Source organism: Tasmannia lanceolata, unplaced genomic scaffold, assembly GCF_043159265.1.
Source record: "Tasmannia lanceolata isolate RefF3 unplaced genomic scaffold, GAP_Taslan_0.1 ptg000015l, whole genome shotgun sequence".
Lineage (NCBI taxonomy): Eukaryota > Viridiplantae > Streptophyta > Magnoliopsida > Canellales > Winteraceae > Tasmannia > Tasmannia lanceolata.
Genome location: NW_027518692.1, coordinates 27,775,538 through 27,790,032, shown reverse-complemented (window position 1 = coordinate 27,790,032; position 14,495 = coordinate 27,775,538). Strand labels below are relative to the sequence as shown.

General features: G+C 37.3%; 1 protein-coding gene across 2 annotated transcripts; it reads right to left on the bottom strand.

Moving 5' to 3' along the window:
• Positions 1-1,928: 1,928 nt before the first annotated feature.
• Positions 1,929-13,359, bottom strand: PP7 (serine/threonine phosphatase 7). 2 transcript variants are annotated; one of them, XM_077354726.1, is made up of 5 exons: positions 12,760-13,359; positions 10,980-11,474; positions 9,558-9,704; positions 6,361-6,510; positions 1,929-2,359 (listed from the first exon to the last, which is right to left on the bottom strand). In XM_077354726.1, the coding sequence occupies exons 1-5, from the start codon at positions 13,255-13,257 to the stop codon at positions 2,258-2,260; spliced, it is 1,392 nt and encodes a 463-aa protein (XP_077210841.1). In that variant the 5' UTR covers positions 13,258-13,359; the 3' UTR covers positions 1,929-2,257. The 2 variants fall into 2 exon arrangements, with proteins under 2 accessions (XP_077210841.1, XP_077210842.1); XM_077354727.1 differs by having other exon boundaries at positions 6,361-6,468; positions 12,760-13,356.
• Positions 13,360-14,495: the final 1,136 nt, after the last annotated feature.

The window sequence follows — 14,495 nt, the reverse complement described above, 5'->3', positions numbered from 1 at the left end:
CCTCTCGCACACAGATTCGTGTCTTAAAAGAGTCCCACTAAGTAGGCCTCAAAGCCTTCTGCAAAGCAGAAACAGCACTGTTCTGTAACCTTAGAAAGGGGTGCAACTCGGGTGGTGTTCAAACCGAAAAAAATGTTGGGTAGGGTTGGGTTCGGGTTGAGTTCGGGCTGAGGGTTAGGGCAGCCCGATCCGAGTGAAACCCGACATTTTTTTTGTGCAAGGATTGCTTGATGGTGGAGCTTCTGTTCCAGAACAAAAGCACCCTCATTAGTGGAAACAATCTTTGGAAGCACCTTCTTCAAAGGTTAGTCATAATCTTGTAAATGGCCTTATAAACTCACATCGGGTCGGGTTTGGGTTGGAAAAAAGGGTTCCTTGGTCTGGTTGAACCTTATCGGGTTAGAAGTTGGGTTCGGGTTCAGGTTGACAAAAAGGGTTCCTTGGGTCAGATCGGGTTGAACCTCATCTGGTTGTGAATCTCACTCTCTCTCCTAACATGAGCCATTGGTGGGGCCCAACAATTCAATTATTTGATAGAGATTTTATGTGGAATAAATGGGTTGTCGCCCAAAACTCATTTCTATACACCATGGGATGGGATGATCAAACCTTCCATTTGATGAGCCACAATGTAAATAGGTTGTGCCCCAAAACTCATTTCTATGTGATGATCCCAACCCTCCGATCAATGGAGCTTTCCATAATATGGAGTTGCTCAATAACAGATCCCACCCCCGATTTTAACTTTTGTCTTGCCGTTCTGTGATGTAAGTTGGAGAAGATCAAGTTTAAACCGCAAGCCGACCCCATTTACCAGGGCACGTGTGCACATATACACACTTATTCGAAGTTTCTTGTTTTTTTGTTTTTGGTTCGACCCCAAGCTGGGCATTCCCAGATGGTGGTTCAGATGATGGTTCTTGGTGAAGTAGTATTAGCTAGAGAAGAAGAAATTGGGAAGAAGTATTATAAATATAAAGAGAAGAGAGTGGATATCAAAACAAGGGACCTTCTTGTCATTGGGAATTTTATTCAGACTTTTATTAGCTAGAGAACCAAGTGGACTTTCCATAGACACTGCCCACTGGTGGGATCTTTCATGTGGGACCCTTTCCAAGCCATGCATGCGTCTGCATGATTGTAAGAGAAGTGATAAATTCTTAAAATTATCAAATTACGTTTTACCTTTGTAGTCATCGAAACATAGTAGTAGTGTAAACAAAGAAGAGGAGGAAGTAGATAGAGGAAAAAAGAAGACGAAATTGAAAAAAAAAAATCAACAAAAAACAGGTTGAATAGACAAAAAATCAAGGTGAACCAACAAAAACCGAGTTGAATTAGTAAAAAAATTTGTGTTCAAAAGGGTTTAAAATCATCTTAAATTAACAAGGCAGGTTGTGTTCCTGAAAATCGGCTAAATCGACTAAGAGGAGATGATGCATTGGTTCTAAAAAATGAAAATATGAAAGTTTAAACTTTTTGTAGGCATGAAGAATAAATGTGAATAATATTTTTAATTGAAAGCAATTTCAATTGCAATTAGTGTGATTTTTTTATTATTTTATAATACTACTCAATACTGTAGAACAACCATTGTTTGCCCCTCCTGAAGCAAATTCCTGGCTCAGTCCCTGTGCTAAAGGTAAAGTTCCATCATCAAAGAGCGTTTCCACAGAGATGAGGGCGGCAGGGAAGGTGAGAGAAAGTGAGAATTCTCCCAATTTCTCCATAAAATGCTGAATTTGATTTCAGGAGGAACTAAATGTGTCCATCTGATGACAGAAACCAAAATCAGTGATTTCACATTAATGGATCCAAACAGCAAAAAACATAAATTTCTGCAGAAAATAGTTTCACTAAAAAAATATCTCCATTGCATTGAAAGAACCCCTACATGTCATTAAAAGAAATAAATGCATGTTAACTCCAAAACAAGCTATTTAAAATATCAGATTTCTTCAAAAAATTGGCATTGTTGTTTTGAGTCTTGCTCATATGTTTTTCCAATGTGAACTGCCATAAATTTACCTCTTGGCATACTTCTACATTTGAATGCGAAGTAATTAAATAAAGATTTACAGCAACATAAAATTAGAAATACAAAGAGACCCATGGCAAAATTACATACAAGGCTCAGTTTCTTTCGACGTAAAATGGGTGTAAAACAAACTTTACGCCAATTTTCCACCATGGGTGTAAAATTTGTTTTACACCCATTTTACGTCGACCAAAAAACAAAAAAGATAAAATTACATATTCAGATGAGAGCCAAACCATCCGGGGAAGAGTCGACGATAGATGCTAAGTCCAGTTCTTCATCAGAGTCGATTACATGCTCGTAGTCGTAATAAGAATTTACCTGCATGGAATGATTGCTTCTAGTTTAGGTAAATTGGCACCACTGATTTTAGAAAATAGATGTTGTACATACAAGTAAACGTATGGAACAAGGATATTCCTTTTTCTTTTTTACTTCTGATATCATTTTTATACTTGTTACAATGTTTTGGTCTAATTTCTGTTTCTCATAAATACAACCAACCAAACAGTGGAAATCAAATATAGATTATTTACACAGTTACCTCATCTAAGGATGAAAAACTTTTCAATTTTCACTGAACCAAATATCAAACTTAAAGCACCAGTTATCTTCTGCAACTGCAATATACATTTTTCTGAACAATTAATGAAAACTTTATTAAAAGAAGAAACAAAAAACACAAATTACATAATGCAGGCCCCACATTAGAAGCGCCTGATCACAATGCCTAAGCAAGATGATCAACGAGTTCATTCACGGTACGGGGTATGTGGGAGAAAGAAATAGCAATACAAATATCTGAGATCTCATTTACAATTCAAGAAACACGACGAGAGAAGTGTTGTTGGCCATGAGATGACGTTAGAAGAATCGCCCAACACAAGCAGTTCACCATCCAGTCTCTCAGAGAATAGCCAATGCCCAGTCAAAAGAGCCCGCAAAAGACCATCTAATCCCAATTTTTTATACATATATTGCATGGTATACCCCAAGAATTCTCATGTTGCCACTGCCAAGGAAAAACGCAGATTCTTCATCTCCCCAATCAGCCTTGCCCACGACAAATGTTTGTTGTCGAGAGTCTGCCTATTTCTTTCATCCCATGGAATCCACACCACCGCAAATGGTGCAAGCGACTAAAGGATCTGCCCTTCTCCCCAAGATGATGACACCACCACCCCAGAATGAATTCCTTGTATGTCTATTGAATGCCGAACATTGAGAGGATAACACACCATTCTCCTAGAAAGCTTGCAATGGAGAAAGAGGTGGTTAGATCACTCCTCCGCTGTCCAATAAAGCACGCATCTATTTTTCAAATTGAAAAATAGCCTCTTGATAATATCAAGAGTATTAACCTTTAAGTGCACAACCATCCAACATAATCTTTGGACTAGGGGAGGCACAAAGGGGTTACAAAAGAACATCCGCCTAAAGGAGGGAGAAGCCCCTTTCACCAAAAATAAGAAAAAAGAGCTAACCGAGAACATACCTTAGGGGTCTGGAGCACATATTCTCCTATCTCCCAGTCCCACATGACAGAACACAAACACTATCAAGAAACTGAAGGAACCCCTCAAAGGTGGTGCATTCATCCTCCTTGAATATCCTTCTAAAGACCCACCCCAAACTACGCTAGCCTCAATCTCTCGTAACAATCAACGATAAGGACCTCCCTCTCATAACAATTGACACGGGTAAAGATGGCAAAACGGGACATTTCCCACCCAGAAATCCTCCCAAATCTAATCCCATTTCCCCTCCCCAACCTATACTTAATGAATGACACAAATTGATTTTTAACAATACAGACCAGCTTTCATGCACTTGATCCTCTATTGCTTGTAAAGTCTCCCATCCCAAGAACACCTCTCTCTCTCTCTCTCTCTCTCTCTCTCTCTCTCTCTCTCACACACACACACACACACACATTTCCCCATGATAATGGGTCCCCAAAGAGCATCCCACTCTTCACCCAATACCCAAAGACATTTTCCAAGGAGAGCCATGTTCCTTAAATATAATACTACTGATTCCAAGGCCATACGTTTTAGGCTTGCACACCATACCATTTCACTAGATGCTTCACCTCGCAACCGGAATTTTGGAGAGGGATAAAGTTACAAGGTTGGATAGAGCGGTTGTAATTAATGTGATTCTCCTTGCAACTGGAATTTTGGAGGACATAAAGTTATAAGGTTGGATATACCGGTCGTAATTAATGTGATTCTCCCTCCCAAAGATGATAATGATTTCTTCCAATGAACCAGCTTCTTCTCAATCATCTCAATGATCGAATTCCACAATGTTTTTGTTGGTATGCCCAAATCGAGAGGGAGGGGAGCCCCAGATAGGAGAATGGAAATTTCTCCCTTCTAAAACCAAAAACCTTGGCTAATTCATCAACTCTATTTCCCTCCACATTTACTCCCGCTAGAAGACTTGTACTACCACTTATCCTCAACCCTACACCTCAAGCCAACATAAAACAGCCTTAAGGTTCCAAAGCTGGGTGATGGAATCATCACAAAAGATCACCGTGTCATCTGCAAAATGAAGATGAGAAATGAAAATCTTATTTCTACTCCTGGGAAAATTGATAAGAAGACCAATCTCTTTTGCTTTATGAATATTTCTACTAAGCGCCTCCTCCGCTAAGGTGAAGAGAAAGTAAAAAAGAAAATCTCCTTTCCTGAATCCCACGAGCTTTTGAAGAAATCAACAAGCTTGCCATTGATCATTAAGGAGATGCCCGCCCTCATTCACATTCTCCGCTGATTACTGAAGCCCATCCTCCCCAAGCAGTAGTCCAAGACCTCCAATCCACAGTCACGTATGCCTTCTCCACATCCACCTTACAAATGACTCCAACTTTCATTTCCTTTTACCTAGTTTTAACTGCCATGTGTTCACCATTATGGCACCCCTGTATGAACTTCTATGGCCTTCAACCTTAGCTCCCTCTATCACCCCATTTGCTCAATCAAGACTGTGGGTGTGGGAAGAGCACAATTTTGGTTTTGATGTACCTCCCTACTACAAGCCTGCATAGGTCTTGACGCCTGCCCACAGTTCTTGTAAACTTTTCTTTAACCGAAGTTTATGTAGCCACAACCCACGCAATACCAATCTCCCAGCTTCCATCCAGATCCACAAGTCCGAATTTTCTTCTCTGCTATTTTGTTTATCCTTTTCGGGGTTGTAGACCACCCTATCTCGCTTCTACTAATCATGTCCCTCAAGAGAAAAAAGAATTCAAGTATTCATAGGAATCTCAATCAAGAATTTTCTCAGGAACAACACTTGGGCCAAAAACAATTTCAAACAACCTTAATGTATAAAGGAAGAACCTCCTTGTTCTACCATACTTTAATACTGAAGAGCTATTAAAGAAAATTCCAAAAAAAAAAAAAAAAATTCGGAGAAACCAAAATCATGTATAGGAACGGTGTAGAGAAGCATGTTTGTGTCAGACCCACTGATCCTTGGAAAATCCAACAAGCTGATGTATCTATATTATTAAATGACAGAATCAAAAGATATGTCATTATATAAATCTCACTCCGCAATAGCAAAAGATGTAGCAAGATGTATCGAGATTAATAGACAGACACTGGTACATGAATAGCATATATTTAAGGGATTGAGTCCAGCACTCCTATTTTTGTAATGGCACCCTATTATTTTACATATTTTCTAATTAGCTCTTAGAGGCTAATACACTTACCAAAAAGAGATCAACAGACAATAAAAAATTGTTTAATAAAGAATGGACTTCCATTATCAAAACAAGGGTGTGCAGGTATCATCTCTCTATACATAATAATGCTACAAGAAATATGAACAATGATAAGTGGGTGATTTTAACATGGAGTCCCCTTCTTACATGGGATAAGAAATAAGAACAAAAAACATGTTGAGAATAGTGGTGATTCTAACATAATTCTCCAAGTCTGAAAGTACATGAGATGAGAAACAATAATGCTGGAGCAGCTGTAACATATCAATGGGGAGCTAATATCCAGCTGGCCATTTTCAATAACTGCCTGCTGGTTATTTGTTATTTTTTGATTAATTTTATAAATATTATTTATTAAATCAGAAAATGACAAATAGTTTCCAGATGTGGCAGGAAGTGTGAGAGCATAAAGGGAAACAAAAAGTAGAAATAAGCTCTGTGATGACCCAACAAGTCTAAAAATTGTAAGATTTGGAAGCAAGAGTGATTCTAAGAAGACTCGTACGGCAATAATGGTTACAATCCCAGCTTACCGAGCAAACAAATACAACTAGAAAGAATGAGAAAAAAATCTGAATACCTTTGGTCTCGGCTTAATGGCTTCAAAACTGTGAAAAATTGGAGTACTAAAATCTGGAGGTTCCAACACAATATATGCCCCCCTATTATTGTATCTCTCCTCTGTAGCCTGCGCCATAGACAAACCATAGATGATTGGCATGAAATATGACTGCAAAAAGATGAAACTAAAGAGATTTAAGTTAAGAAACAAGTGATTTAACATATGCTCTCACAAGAGGCTGCACAAATGATGATTTCCAGAAAAGAGTACTTTTTTAACCCGGAATTTATCTAGGAACCCGGAGCGGCACCTTAAATTTTATTAATAAGAGAATAATAATTACAAGAGGAGGATGTTAAAGCTAAAGAGTGCTTCTGGACAAGGAACTGGTCAAACATAAAGAAGTGATGTTACGTACTAGCAATTCATAAACAGCTCAAAACCCTAGTAATGGTTAACTGTTTCCAGCTACCCTACAATCACTTTTTTAATAAAAGGATGTTCCGCTTCTAGGTTGAGTCCCTTTCAACGTTTTATTTATTGTTCAGTACAAGGTTCAAAGACTCAGACTGGACGCCAGTCCTTCAAATTATAATCCTGCACAGAGGTTGAATGAAATGTGAATTTCTGATACTAGACGGAGAACAGTGTAAATTCTGTGAAGCTAAACTTTTGCTTCTTTTTTTTTACATTTTATCCAGGGATGTTTACATTATTTTAACAATAAAAAATCAAATTGAAATAAATTAACTCCACTTAAGTGTCAAACATTGTGGCCCCACGAATCCAAACACGTTATTTTAAAATTACAAGAAAATGACACACGCTATGCGCAAACATTATTCATGTGAAAAATGCTTGCTTTTATGATTAAATTTTGAGATAAAAATAGAGCCAGATCTTTAAAATGTGATGTATTTAATATCCATAAAGAAACTTACATCTTTAAGCTATTAATAACTATAGAGAAATTTGCACGTATAAGATATTTAATAATAAGGTATCAATGGCTATAGAATTTGCATGTATGCTACATTTAATAGTTCAAAGAATTTTACATTCATAAGGTATTTAATAGTTATAGTAAACTTCACATTTATAAGGTTTTAAATAACTTCGTGGGAAACCCAAATTTGCCCATTATATGTAGTATGGATATGAATAATAATACAAAATTGCAAGAAATAGAAAATTGTATCTAGAAAAGTAGGCATGTACTAGAATTATATAGGTGATTTACAAATAAAAGAAACCATCCATTTGGAATCATTTGCTACCGAGTATAAAATGAATAACTTGCACCAGATTATAGTATGAGCCAACCATCGGGTAGGCCCCGTCCTGGAATGCCAACGGGCCAAAATAAGTATTTATCAGACAACCTAAATCATCCCATTAGTTACATCCAATGGATGGCCAAACAAAAAATGCTCTTTTCTGTTTTTACTGTCCGTCCGCAGGCTACAAGCAGGATGGTTCGGAACTTTGGATCATTATCTCCATGTGATAACTTTCACAATGACACACCATTCAAAAAAAAAAAAAAAAAAACCCTTGCACAATGACACATTCACGCTGGTTCCCATTTGATGGATGATTAAGGTCCACCATCCACGAATCAAACATACATCATCTGCACCATAATGGGAGTGAATGATTCCCATAAAATTCTATTCCTCTATAAATAATACCAAAAGATAAGAAAATACAAAAGGCTTATTTACCCGTAAACATCAAGGTGCACCCTATAGACATAACTTGAATGTCTGACAAACAAGTCCAGTGCATGTAGCTGAGACTGGAGGCTTTATGCTATGGACTGTGTCCTAACCCTCTATTACATAGGTTTAGCTGTTTCAATAAGAATTAGCTAGAAGGTGAAGAACCTAAGACACTTACAAAGTTCCCAATATATTCTCCCCTATCTTAAAAAGCCTACAATTTTAGCCCACCATAAGTTTGCCATTGCCTCTTTTCCTCCGATCAACTGTAGGAACAAGCTTAGCTGGTCTTGAACATAATTGTATTCCTATAAACCGATGGGTTTCATATGGCTGTTCCTCAATGGACCATCAGCTCCTCCTAGATGTGAGCAAAATCAACAGACATTACACACAAGTCTGTCTTTTGCTCTTATTCAACCTATTTCAGTTGAGGTACCTTACTTTAGGTGCGTGCCTGAATTAGAAACTATTTTCAGTTGCGTGCTTCATTTCTTTTGAAGCGCTTGCCTAAAAGAGTTTTTCCTACTTCCATGAGGATCGGTATACAAAACTGACCCATGATGACTTGCCCATCAAGGCTCATTCTCGCCGATTCTAGCATTGGTCCATAGTGACTCATTTGCATGAGGAACGGTATCCAAAACTGCGCGATGAAGACTCGTGCATCGAGGCTCAAGTCTCATTCAGCCCATTGAGGGTCTTTGCTATTCATGTTGCAAGCGATATTCCTTTAGGCAACCCGCACCAGCGGACATTCGGCAAGAAGTGTCTTCAGTGACCATCAGCGGACCTACATCATTAGCTTCGATAGTATGCATGAATTGCACCATAAATTTTGACATGCTAATTATATTTGAGGGACATTTTATTATAATCAAACGTATGGAGATTTTCAATCCACATACGTTTGAGGGGTTACATTAGAATATGAGATCTCGATCGTTAGATTAGGTTGAGAGCTCACCGTTGGATTACGTTGAGAACTCACCGTTGGATTAGATGCTAGATGAGGAAGGTAGGCTAGATTGTGCAACTAGATTAGATTAGCAATTACGTTAGATTAGGATATTCAATGGTATCACTTTCCCTTATCTTAAACACTCATCAAGCTTAAATTGTATGTTTGTAAATTACATGTGAATATTATGCATGCAGATCCACAAGCTTTCACTTAAGAAGCATAAGCATGAAGTGGGAAGGTGTTTTGGTGACCATACAAGCATACTTTCCAACTAAACCTCTCACCAAGCCGGGAGCATAATTTAGAAGATCCCAATCAGATGCCTAGCCCAAGAAAAGATACATCATATGTATCTATTTGATTTAAAAGTACATACCTATGACAAGTGGGTACATAGAAAAACTTGAAATTTCTAATGCAAAAATTAACAGAATAGAAGCTTTTACTTGTTTCAAAAACAAGAATAATGCACATGCCAGTGTCAAAGTGGGAAAAAAGAAGAAGACAAAGTACACGGGGCAAGAATAAACCTGAAATTGAGGGTAATCTGGGGCACTGAAAATAGTGATCAGCTTTCCTGATTCTACCTCATGATCAATTGTGTATCCATTCTCCATACCTGAAAGACTAGCCCGCTTTTCCCTAGCATCAGGTCCTTCATGTGACCTAATAATCAACTGCAGTTCCAGGATGGAAATTCATCCAAAATGAGGATTCAAACTCTCACATTAATTATATCAATGAATAATGATACTTTAAATGAGTGAGATGAAACAAACAGAAACAAGGATTTTGTTAGATATCACAATTTCTAGGTTGGGGTCTGCTTTTGTTCAAAATGAATAGAGAAGAAAATAACAAATTAGAAATTAGTGATCTCATTTGAAAGATCTAAATTCTTCGGTTTTAAAGGAGAAACAACTGCGATGACTTGTAGACATCATGGTTCTTCTTATACTTGCTTCTTTTTTTCTTCTAAATATTCCTCCGCTCTAGTAGAATACGCCTCAGTGATGATACACCTTATAAGGGATCGCTAGTACCTTTTCATTATCACTGATTTTTTTGTTGCCCCTATTCTCTTTGTTATTTTGTTTTTTGATGCTGTATCGCTCCGACCGTCTCGATCGTGACTTTTTCTCTTTCCGTGGTTAACAAAATTTCCATTTTTCAAAAAAAGAAAAAGACTAGTAACCTAAGCAATAACGGTATGTTTTTTCCTTCTAAAACCAGGGGTGACGTTTTCAAGTATATCTTCAAAGCAAGTGATAGAAAAAAATAGCATTAAATAAAAACGATTGCAGCCAACTAATTATATAAATTTACAGAAGTAGGTGAATTTGGAGGACAAAACTGCAGAATACAGTAAAATGAAGCAACGTCGAAGCAAGGAAGTCCTGCCAAATCTGATGTGAGCAAATGAAGTTTCTGATGTGAGCAAATGAAGTTTGATCCTCTCAAGATATCACGAATAAGTTTTTTTTAGATTTGGTGGGATGGATAAAACAATAAAATGCTACCCATGGCCCATGTCCATCATACACATGATCTGACGATCATCCAGTGGGAAACATCAAAGATAAGCATAGCCGAAAACTGGAATGGATAGGCAGCCTAAGGTCTTAACTGTAAACAATGGCCTAAAATAGATTATTAATACAACAAGGGGAAGAGGCAAAAGTACATTGATTGGACGACCATCCATCTTGGAGTCACATACAATCCACGGTGGGGCAATCAAGATTGCCTATGATGGAGACATTGTCTAGAGGGAAATAAAATGGTCTCAATTATAAATCTACAATGGTTTAATGAATACAACTAGAAACATGCATCACGGACTTATTTAGAGTCACTTGTAAGGAACTGTTAAACGCCGGTGTAAAATAAGATGAAATAAAAGAAGCACAGATCAGTACACAGGCAACAACAAACAGATTTCATATACCCACCTTTAGATTATATCTTTTTAGGAATTCTTCCGTACAATCAGGACCCCACAGCAAACCAATTCCTCTCTCTATATTTGGAGAAAGACCAGGCTTCATCGATGGATCAGACCACAGCACATCACCAGGTATCAAGTTCAAACCCTCCCACGGAGGATTGAGAACTGTCCGCCTTGCTTTTGATAATTCGTCCAAAGACCCAAGCATTAAGGAGTTCACATCTTGATTGAAAACTGTCTTGCGACCCTTCTTTCCTTTAGGCCTCTTTGATGAGACAACAGGTATGCTGCGAAAAAGCCCTCCATGAGCAGTATAAACACGGCTGGCAATAATAGAGGCCAACGGAAGCCCTTCAAAGCATCCTAGACACTTTTTATAAGCATGTTTCCCTTGATTACCATACTTAGCCATTACCTCTTGCTCGAACCCATATACCGACGTGCAATATTTAGATTCATGGTTACCGCGGAGTAGGAATACTCTATGTGGCAAAAAGACCTGAAAGCAGCAGAAAATGAGAAGAGATATGAATAATGAAACATTTCAAATGAAGGTCTATCATATGTCTAACAAATTCAAACCCAACGAACTCAATTGAACTCAAAGTTTGATAAATTCTCTAAACATAGGTGGCTTTGCATCTTTGAGTACCTAGAAGTGGAAATATTGTGTAACTATATAACTATATTGACTCAAGCAGCAGAAAAGGAGAAGACATCCCCACTATTCTGATTACCTCTTTGGTAGGCTGAATTATGCGTGTGCATAGCAGATTGTCCAGTTCAATCTGGAGTCTACTCGTTTTAAAAGGTAGACTTAGTATACTGACAAGTTCGGTGATGAAAACTTGAGCAGCTACACAGGGGCTGACTAGTATAAATGAAAAATACGATGCCGATGTAATCAAAAGGTTAAGAAAAGCCTATAACCAGCTAAGTAGCTAATTTCCTCTCAACTCAACTCCCAAACTAGTTGGGGTCGGCTAAGAATCCTTTAGAAAATTTAGAAGATTTTCATGAAGCAGGTGAAAGGATCTACCCGGCTCAAATGGACTAAGTCTAATTCTGACACTAGTTGGGTTCGTCTACATGGATCATTTTCTTCCATTCTATCCTATCCAAGGTCATGTTCTCTGTTAAGTCTAATCCCGACACTAGCTAATTTCCTCTACAAGTCGAAAAATAAACAAACCAATAACAACATTAAGATATCTCAATTCCACAGCTGTTAGGGCCTCTTTGGGTACCTCTGAAAAAATATTTGCTTATAATCATATACGCAAATGGTTTTGAAGTTATATTATTTGCAGACAGTAATAATTATAGTTCTAGAAATGACATATCCAAAGAGACCTTAATGCCCCATTTGAAAATAAGATTAAATTAAAATAATATTACTTGCAAATAAGAACCAATTTGGTGGAATCCAAATAGGCCCTTAATTTCTTGGATTATTTGAAAATAGAGAAATCCATATAAACATCAATAGTGTCGCAATCCCATGCAGCTTAATTTCTTTCTACTGTTCAAAAATAATATAGACACACATAAAAGTAAAATAAAATCTTCTCCACCTCCTCATAAAAGCCAAATGACATGTTCATGCACATAAAAATCATCACTTTTCTATTCACATATGTGAAACAATCAATTACTCCAAAAGCTTAAGCTGTTAAGAGCTGGTGTTATTTAATCATTTATACTTCAACAATATAAACATGTCAAAGGAGAAAATAACAAAAGACAAATCCTGTATACATAAGGAGATAAAATAAAAATCCCACCTTCCAAGACAACAATAGAAGAAAAGTCTCAAGACCCCAAGCTCCTCTATCAACATAATCTCCATTAAACACAAAAAACCGACAATCTGAGGGCAAACCCGCATCTTTCAAGAGGAAAATCACATCATGCCATTGCCCATGAAGATCACCAACAACAACCACGCTTGAATTCTCACAACCCTCATTCACTCTCACACAATTAGGTTCTCTATGAAGGATTTTCGATGCTGTTAAAACAAGGGTATCGAAAACAGAGATCGGAAATACAGAGGGGAAATCTGAAGGAGAGAGATTTCTCGAGGACCATTCGAATACAGAGATTAGGGTTTGGATCCAATCTAGGGTTAGATTTCCATCTTGAGGCCATGAGAGAGGGATCTGAGGGGCTGGTTGAGATGGGTCTTTTATGGGGATGAAATTCTCTGAAGAGGAATTTTCCTCTGGTTTTGTGTTTTGAGAGGAATTTTGAGAAGAAGAGTTTTCTGTTTCTGAGAACATATCTGATTTCTAAGACAAGATTTTGAAGGATTTGGGAAGATCCCACAAAAAGGCGCTAAGGGCAAACATGTTAATCATTTGGGATTTTATACATGGAAGCGTATTTTTTGGTTAAAACTTAAAATGGCAAAGAAATGGTTTTTTTATTTATTGAAATGATATCAGCACAACATATTTTTACTAACACATCATGCCTTTTAGTATTTAAAGAGCTGTCAAAAGACTCAAAACTATGGTTTAAAATTTCGGTTTCGGTAACCGTTTCGGACCTTTGGAAAACCGAAATTTCGACCGAAATTGGCCGAAATTTCGGAATTTTGGGAAATTTCGATTTCAGTCCGGATTTCGATCGAAATTTAAAACCATAGTCAAAACTACTACAGTTCCCAAATAGCTCTTAAAAAGCAATTAAAAAAAGAAAAGACAAGTTGAATCCGTGTAATTATTAAAACGTGTGTGTGCTGATATCATTTTATTATCAGAGGAAATATGGATAATTCATAATTGTGTGACATTGGCCCTTTCATTTTTACTCAACCAACTCTAGAAGGCCAGTGTGATTTTTAGATAGCATATAATGAAATAGGCACAACCATGTTTTGATGATAGGTACGAAATCAATTTGTTCTATATGCATAAATCAGCTGTAGAAGGCTGCTGACAGCTTTTTGGGAATTGTTAGTATGGTTAAAGCATATAGGACAAGGTGAGTTAGTGCCAATTATCAAAACATGGTTGTGCTAATATCATTTCCCAATAATTATTGTTTACTATCTTTTTAAATAGGAAGTTGTTTTAATAAAATTTGAAGTCAATTTAGCTGTATAACGTTATGGTTTACTATTTGTATTTTTGGCATCAAGAGAACATTTTTCTTGGACCTTAATCCCCGTTCCTTCATCAGGTTGGTTCCATTCTAATAAACAGTTACTAGAGCCTTGAATTAAGACTTTCAACATGTTGCAAACCTCAGCTATCTCATTCAACAACAAAAGTAAAGTTACAGACTTCACTTAATGGAGCATTCAAATGAACGTGTTCGGGGATTGTGCCTCTAGCACAAATGAACATGTTGGGGGATTGAGCGAGCACAATGGTCAGGACTTTGTTCTTCAACCTCGAGTTTGGAGGCTTAACTACTAAAAAAATGAACATTTTATATTTTTCCAATGTCTATGGAATATAGTTGGTACACACTGAGTAGAGTAGGGGATCAAATGGCTCTCACTCCACAACTC

What these genes read in the sequence shown, in the direction of transcription:
- PP7 (XM_077354726.1), bottom strand. Translation starts at nt 13,257, where the DNA reads ATGTTCTCAGAAACAGAAAACTCTTCTTCTCAAAATTCCTCTCAAAAC. An exon ending in TTCTATTGTTGTCTTGGAAG is followed by an intron (nt 11,475 to 12,759) that starts GTGGGATTTTTA and finishes TGCTGCTTTCAG; the next exon opens with GTCTTTTTGCCACATAGAGT. An exon ending in TAAAAAGATATAATCTAAAG is followed by an intron (nt 9,705 to 10,979) that starts GTGGGTATATGA and finishes CTGGAACTGCAG; the next exon opens with TTGATTATTAGGTCACATGA.